Genomic DNA, 8,967 nt, shown 5'->3' with positions numbered 1-8,967 from the left:
TTTCTCTCTTTCATTAAATTTTCTTTATATGTATATTAGTTTTTATAGTTTTAATAAGAAATATACATACATAAATGTATGTATATGTAGCGACTTGCGCCTCTACAAATAGTTACTCATACTCAGAGATTGGTTTTGAAGTAGAGTACCAGCCTAATGAATTAAGGGCAGTGCGGCCCATCATCATCTATTCAGCACTATGACATTTGACGATTCATCAACTTCGCCGCTCAGCTTTCTAATCTCTCGATTGGTTCTCTTTCTTCTTTGGCGGACTAGCACAGACGACGGACGTTTCATCAGCTGCACTCTCCCCGGCTAAAATAAGTAGCGGGTCTTGTTTTCTCGCTATCGAATGCAAGTCAACCGCTACAGTGGTGACCCCGACGTGATATTTTTTTAAATAAAAATTCACAGCATCGCTATTTGCCATAACCTAATTTGATAAAATAGCAGTCGTCAGCGGAGCGCTAGAGCTCCAAAAAAGCACACCAAAGAGTCTCGCGATATAACCGCAACCCTAAGTAGCTGGAAAAGCCGCAGCGTGTGAATTTCACTTTGCTACTCTCATTGTTCGTCGTGCATTCTTTTCGGGTTTTAAAATACAATCGAAATGCCCAACATGGAGGGCACGGCATCCGACGATAGTCGTACAGAATTCAAGCCAATCCTTTCTCAATCCAGCGTTATCCGACCAATCCAATTCAATCCGGACAAACCGTCGCTGTGGTTTGCGCAGATTGAAGCGCAATTTACAATTTTGGGGGTATCGAAAGAAATAGATAAATTCTATCACGCGATTTCCGTAATCGATGCTCGCTACGCAGCAGAAGTAGAGGACATCATTGTGCAACCGCCTGGTGCAAAGCCGTACTTAACCCTAAAAGCGGCACTTATCACGCGTTGTTCTAAATCTAAGGAAGCTAAGCTTCAGCAGCTTCTAGAGGGTGAAGCAATTGGCGACCGTACGCCGTCTCAATTTTTACGTCACCTCAAGTCGTTAGTAACTGGGGTCGGCGAAGATGTCATTAAGGCAAAGTGGCTGTCCGCGTTTCCCAAAGACACCCGCGCCATGTTAGCACTGCAATCAACCGCCTCATTAGATGAGTTAGGTGCAAGCGCTGACAAGCTGCATGAAATTCTTCAGAATAGGCAGACAGCCGCGGTAACACTTAGTTCGGGCAGCAAAGACTTAACTACACAAATCTTTAATTTGACCAAACAAGTGGCCGCGCTGAACACTACGTTCAACAATCACCAGTCCAGGTTAGGTGGCAGACAACAAAAACCATCACGACACATGTCACTCAGTCACTCGAGAATTCGTAAACTGAATTCAAATGGCATCTGTTACTATCACGCCAAGTTCGGAAAAGACGCAAAACGCTGCACCGAGGGTTGCAAATTCTCGGGAAACGCAAAAGAGAGTGACTAGCGGCGGACAGTGATTCTCAACCTGATTCTCGCGGCCTTTTCATTAAAGATAGGGCCTCTGGTATATCATATTTAGTGGACACGGGCTCTGATCTGTCCGTTTTGCCTTGCACACGGTTGAGAACCCAATTAACCCCTGTCGATTACCAACTTAATTCCGCGAATGGTACCATCATCCAGACCTTTGGTACGAAAATGTTATCCTCGTTGCTTCGGCCAACGAGGCCGAAGATCTTCAGCACCTGGAAATTTTGTTTAAACGACTTCATGATTATGGGCTCGTTATCAATCCTTCTAAGTCCGTCTTGGGTCAACATGAAGTCCAATTTTTGGGCCATTTAGTAAACAAGGAAGGTATTAAACCGTTGGCCGACAAGGTTAACGCGATATTAATATCGAATTGCCGCCTAATATCAAATCCTTGCGCGGATTCCTCGGAACATTAAATTTCTATAGAAAATTTATTAAGAACGCCGCTGAGGTTCTAGCACCGCTTAACCAATTATTGGAAGGCTCCGATGTCAAAGGCTGCCAGAAGATTGACTGGACTGAAGAACGACAAATTGCGTTCCAAGAAGCTAAAAAGTCCCTCGCCAAAGCCACATTACTAGCACATCCAAGTACTGAAGCACAGTGGGCTATATTCACAGATGCGTCAGGCTACGGAGCAGGAGCAGTTCTGCAGCAGCATGTTGGGAACAACCGGCAGCCATTAGCGTTTTTCAGCAGGAAGTTCCCGCCTTCTATTCAAAAGTTGTCGACTTACGACCGCGAGTTGCATGCTGTCTACGAAGCGATCAAGCATTTTCGCCATATTTTCGAAGGTCGTCACGTGATCATCTACACAGATCACAAACCTTTGCTGTATGCATTCCAACAACGCTCAGAACGAGCTTCGCCCTGGCAATTTCGTCGACTGGACTTCATAGGCCAGTTTTCGTCCGACATCAGACACGTATCAGGACGTGACATTATCGTGGCCGACACCCTTTCACGCGTAGAAGCTATCTCAGCCACCGTTTCAGCGCAGCAGCTTGCCACCGCACAACAAGACGACAGCGAACTTCAGCAGCTTATCAACAATTCCAGCACGACGTTGAATCTGCAGAAAATCCATATTGATGTAAGTGAGCCCTCACTATACAGCGATATCTCAGCTGGTGCCATCAGGCCGTACGTGCCTCCTTCATTGAGGAAACGGGTCTTTGACTCACTTCACTCTCTTGCACATCCGGGCATCAAAGCGTCTCAAAAATTAGTCAGCCAACGCTACGTGTGGCCTTCAATAAACAAAGATTGCCGCGGGTGGGCTAAATCATGCATCGACTGCCAGCGCAATAAGATACAGCGTCATATCTCTTCGCCGATAGCAAATTTTCAACCTCCATCCCAACGATTTGAACACATACACGTTGATTTAGTGTCTCTGCCATCATCACGAGGTTTCAATCAGTGCCTAACAGTAATGGATCGTTTCACAAGATTCCCGGAAGCAATACCACTGGAAAACGGAACCGCAGAAACAGTAGCTCGTGCACTCATTCGACACTGGATCGCGAGATATGGTGCCCCAAAAGGATCACTTCCGATCAAGGCCGCCAGTTTGAGTCAAGATTATTCCAAACTCTTTCCAAGATTTTTGGCATTAGACATCTGAGAACGACACCGTACCACCCACAATCAAACGGCCTTGTGGAGCGGCTTCATCGTCAGCTTAAATCGGCACTATTGTGCCACAATGAAACATGGTACGATGCCTTACCAGCCGTTCTACTTGGCCTTCGTGCGGCCTGGAAAGAGGACATCGCCACAACGCCGGTCGAACTTGTTTACGGTGAACCAATCCGCTTACCTGGTGAGTTTATCGCTCCTTCCAATTCACAGGTTACAGCCAGCGATCTTATACGTTCTTTGAAAGACCATTTTAAAAATTTGGCTCCAAAGGAAATGTCTCGACACGGCAAGCGGTCTGTTTTTTATTTTAAGGCACTCAACACCTGCTCTCACGTCTTAGTTCGAAACGACCATATTGAGATATCATTCTCGCCACCGTACGAGGGCCCATTCCCAGTTATCTCACGTAATGACAAATACTTCATCGTGGACTATAAAGGAAAGCATAATGCAGTCTCAGTCGACAGATTAAAGCCGGTCTATATTGCAGATGATAGCCTAATGTTCAAGAACCATCCGCTTCCATATCGTCAACGGCTTCACCCAATCTAGCAGTCTCATTTTACAATTAAATTTTTTTTTGCAAACCTAATTGTAATTTTTCCTTTAAATATCTTTCTCATTTTTCAAAACATATTGTAATCTAATCATATTTTCTACTGATATTATTGTAATACGCATAATTTTCTTTTCTCAAACAAGGGGAGTGTGTAGCGACATGCGCCTCTACAAATAGTTACTCATACTCAGAGATTGGTTTTGAAGTAGAGTACCAGCCTAATGAATTAAGGGCTGTGCGGCCCATCATCATCTATTCAGCACTATGACATTTGACGATTCATCCACTTCGCCGCTCACCTTTCTAATCTCTCGATTGGTTCTCTTTCTTCTTTGGCGGACCAGCACAGACGACGGACGTTTCATCAGCTGCACTCTCCCCGGCTAAAATAAGTATTTTACCCGATTTAATTGAGCTGTGATTTTGTGATTTTAAATAAATTATTAAATAACGTAGCGGGTCTTGTTTTCTCGCTATCGAATGCAAGTCAACCGCTACATATACATATATATATGTTCTAAATTTTATTTTATTTTTTAAAAACTTATTGCTTAAAGGCGCACAGAATAACACTAAGACCTCCTCGTTTGCGTATCTTTCAATTATCCTTTCGAAATAAAGTAAAGAGCTTTTAATTTCGCCTTCTACATAGCCCACTCGACTCTCTAGTCCGTGTATCGTACCCGATGGTCGTTAAAGTTGAGGAAGGTAATCAATCACCCGAGCCCGTTGTGGCGTTTAACTAGGCAACGATTTTTAATATGTAGTTGGTCTCAACCCAGCGCACAACTCAATATAGGGTTACAAAGATTCACATTTATATAGCGAAGCTGATGACTTCATTTATCCCATAAACCGAATAAAACGGATTGGCCACACTGAAGCTCTCTCTCTCTCTCTCTCTCTCTCTCTCGTTCTGACGTTATTCAAGGCTGCACGCGGGTCCGCATCGCGAAAATGGCTAATGATGTGCACAGAAATGAATTAGAAGTTAAGATGTGGGACCCAACTAAAACACACAAAAATTAAATATTTGTACAGAATTGTGTGCTGATGATCCAAAACAGAATTGAGCCAACATACACACAAATATGTTCACCGGAAAGTGATACACTAATTGCAGTACAAGATTTCCAAGAAGTGATCGAAAAAGAGAAGTATATTTATATGTGTGTACCTATGGATGCATCTCCGACTCATCGCACTCATCTAAAAGAAGATGACACAAAAAGTGGCTTCTAAGCTGCCCCGATATTTCCGATTCATGTTCGAATTGTGATGTTGTGTCTGAATATTAAGCATTTTCGACAGCCGGCAATCAACACAATCAATAAGCGCCATGGCTGATGCATAAAACATACATAGATACATATGTGCACACATTAGAGAAGTGTCTGCTTTTAATCTAATGCAGAAACAAAAAGATATACATACATGCATATACTTGGCGGCAACCGCGCAAAATGAATGACTGGGGCGACTAAATTCTTAAAATTTCGTATTCAGCGATTCACAATGCACTCCAAATACTTTTCATTTCACTTTCATTTGTATTGAATTCTTTATGCTCTCGAGGAACTTTTTGAATTTTTGTGATTTTCGGCTGTTGTGTTCTTGCTGTTGGCTTCTGTACGTCGCGCCATAATTAGCTTTGGCAGCTTGCGTTGACACGAAAATCTACAAAAAATTAAAGACTACAACCCGCAACAGGCCGCATAAATCTCGCATCCACCGAAAGTGTTGAATAATGAGTTAATCTGTGTTGATTAAGTGTTCGTTAAATTAACTCAATACTTTCTGGGCAAAACTTGTGCGTGCCGAAAATTTAGCTATAATTGTATGAAATTAGCGTAGTGAATATATGTACATATAGATAATTCCTTCATTGGCTTTATGGAACTGAATTCGCAGAAGTGAGGGGTTTTAAAAAAATATCTTTCATTTAAATTTTCGACTATGTATAGCACGCTAACTATTATTAATTTCAATTTGTATAAAATGAACCATAAAAAGATAACAAATAAAAGCAGTGGGCTTAAACTGAAGGAACAGTGATAATAAAAGCAACAAAGCTTGCTTGATAATAAAAGCAACAAAAAATATATAAGTACATACATACATATCAACAATATAAGTATATATAATTCAATACAGCAGCTTCCGCATAAAGCTAAATGGCCGGCCGTTCATTCTCCAGGGCTACCTAACTTTGACCTGATTTGACAAAAGCTCTGAATCTGTTGATCTCGAGTTGGGCATTTTAGTATTCTAAATGCCTCTGGTGTGGCGAAGAAGCCCCGTAGTAAAACCCTGTTTTTGCTCCAACTTCCTACAAAATGTAGTGAAGTGACTCACGTATGTTTTAATTTATGACCACGCTCTCAGTGACGTCATTGTTGCGGCTCAGGCTATGCATTCGCCACTTGGATAGCGTCTCGGAGTGCGGACATAACTGAAACAAAGAAAAGAATTTCGAACTGAAAATACTATTTCTTTGAGCAGTGGCGGGTACGTAAAGCCAACCCCGAAGCTGGCTTATCGCTGGTAGCACCAAACAGCGAAGTACAAACCAAATCGGTTTCTTTCGCTGGTTGTCGAAATTATTGGACGGTGGGAAAAGAAGCCGCGTCGAAAATTATGACCAAAATTGCATCTAAATGGATTCCGCGATGAAGCTCATACCAGAAAGACTCAGAGGGTGGGATATTTGGAATCAATTGCATAAAAAGGGGTGGCACAAGCAAGGGCTTATTCGTCACATGCTTTCCTGTCAGTATCGAAGACGTCTCCGTAATAGCCTTAATTAGACTTGTCTTTACCACTCAAAGATTTTGCAACACTGCTATAGACAATATAAGTACAGCAAACTGAGGACATGTTGCTAATCGAATTCACAGCGACTTAAGTCTCATGTAGCACTCCTATAGTGGAATTTTTCTAGAGAAAACCAAGTTCAACAGGCCAAACCGTTGCAATATAAAAGCACTTAGCGCCAGTTCCACTATCCTTAGTATTAAGATCGATGACATCAACACAAATAAGTATAGGATTACTGAGTAAAAACATTTACCCTACCGAGTGTAAATACACACTTTTAACCAATCGGCTACAGTGGCCGCTTATAAATTACTATAGAGTTTTTCCTGAAGAGGTGGCTTTTAGACGATGGAAATCAGCACCTTGGGATGTAAATCGTCTAATTATCGAAATTGAATTTCGGATGAGTTGGCCACGAAGGAGTCACTAGCGTGAATCTAACGGGGAGTGAGAGTAGCATTGACTATATATGGATTACTCTTGGAAAGATGAACCTCGCTCCGGGTGCGCCAGCGCTGGGTGGGAACTGATACAAATGCATTGGCGCGATCTTCTGTTTAAAGGTTTTAAAGTGGGTTCGGTGCAACTGGTTGGCCGCAAAACCTCAACTATCCATTCTGGTGGAGTACTGAGAGGGATTAGATATCACACCAGATAATCTCTGTCGCACATGTTTGACGGATGATGAGGTCGTATCATATCAACACTTTCTCTTAAACTGCATATCTAACTTTTTCGGGGCTGCGATCTAAATACCTTAGTCGGTTAAAAGTAAGCCAGTCTGAAACCCCACATAAAATTTTCAAGCTACAGTAACTGTATTCGGTCTATCTAGTGCTTTCACTGAGCAGACGAGACTGCAGACAATTGTTGGACATGACAACTCCATTTGCCCATCCTGCCTTGCAGATGATAAGACGGTGGAACCCTTTTTGTACTTCTGCCCCGCCTTTGCAAGAATTAGGCATGAGGCATTTGGCCGCGATGTGTTGAGAGATGAACACGCCCAACAATCTGCCTAGGTTTATTTGTAAGTCATGCAGATCTAAAACGGATTAAAAGGGAGTGCGTGAATGAGTGAGTTCCGACAAAAAAAAAACTGTATTCGTGGAAGGACTCGCACGCAGGGCTATGCAAGCGGTTGTCACACGGACAACTTTGCAAAACGGTAGCTGGTGTCTCGGTTAGGTCAAACGAGGACTGTAGAAGAGAGTTAGTTACAATTTCAGAACAGCAGTATCCTGGGAAATAGGGATATATGCATATATACGGGAAAGGAACAGCTCATGGAAATAGCGCTGAGCGCCTAGGACCTTAATGCGCCATAAGCGGTGGACGTGGAAATAAAAAGTACAATTATCGAAGTTCATCATTGGAAAGGTAAGTAGACATGAAATTGTACAGCATCGCTTAGGATTACCAGGCAGATATGAAATTCTTACGATCCACTTAAAACCAAAAAATTCTTTCGTTATAATACCTTTCAACAGGTTGAACACTTTCTCTGCTATTATCCGACTCTTAAAAAAATGGGGATAAAGACAAGTGGCCAACACTATTTGTAATTATAGCCCGACCAATTAACTACCTACATACATACATATGTAAGTAAGCACAAAATTACAGTTAAAATGTAAGTTTTTCCTGCACGAATACCTATACATCATTGTTCAGATACTTCTGCTGAAATAATAAAGTTAGCAATTGATGTCTTTATTAAGGAACACCAGCCACTTCAGTCAATTATCAAAATAATTGGCATTAAAATATGTTTTTTTATTACCACAAAAAACAACATGAAACAGTTCAGATAAACTTAAAAAAATATTGCATTTCAACTTCAAAAATTTCGCTCATAAATCCCTTATCTGCGATCTCTCACCAACTGTGCGCAGACAAGTTACACCTTTGAATATTTATTTAGAGCATGATGAGAAATGCTATTATCTTGGGAGGCATGAGTATCTCTCCAAAAAAATATCCGATAACTAACTACCGGTCTGCCCGTTTATAGAATCAACCGACCTGTAAATGAAATCAACAGATAAAAGATTATATTACAACACAGAAAACCGAGTGGCGGACAAGTTCATAAATTAGGTCAACAGGCAAGCGGAGCACACAGAAAATAGAATAGACAAACAAACAAAGCACAGCGGAAAAGGAAGTCAAGCGAATGTATGTAGAAAAAAAGTAGTAAAGAAAAAAAAACTAGGATAGAGCGGGATGAGCAGATGAAAAGCAACGGCATTTTCAAAACAATGCAGATAAATAAAATCAACATCGAAACGAAAGAGATCCCGGCAATAAAACAGGTAAACAGATATATGTTTGGAATGATAAAAACGAGTAGAATTTCAGACAAAAAAAATGAATGGGAAACAAATAAAAATAAATAAAAAGAAAAACGAATGCGGTTGAAAAGCAGAGCACTAGCTGAGCGTGAGTGAGCGAATCTCTTCAGGCAACACGTTGTTGACAGC

The 8,967-nt window shown here is 41.5% G+C and overlaps 1 protein-coding gene across 1 annotated transcript; it reads left to right on the top strand.

Moving 5' to 3' along the window:
* The first annotated feature begins 613 nt into the window (after positions 1-613).
* On the top strand, positions 614-1,435 carry LOC118741910. The gene has a single exon (XM_036473884.1). The coding sequence runs from the start codon at positions 614-616 to the stop codon at positions 1,433-1,435; it is 822 nt and encodes a 273-aa protein (XP_036329777.1).
* Positions 1,436-8,967: the final 7,532 nt, after the last annotated feature.

Source organism: Rhagoletis pomonella, unplaced genomic scaffold (assembly GCF_013731165.1).
Source record: "Rhagoletis pomonella isolate Grant_MI unplaced genomic scaffold, Rhpom_1.0 Rhpom_scaffold_00006, whole genome shotgun sequence".
NCBI classification, from domain to species: domain Eukaryota; kingdom Metazoa; phylum Arthropoda; class Insecta; order Diptera; family Tephritidae; genus Rhagoletis; species Rhagoletis pomonella.
Note: the sequence above shows the minus strand (reverse complement) of the source record. Positions and strands in the feature narration are given on the sequence as shown.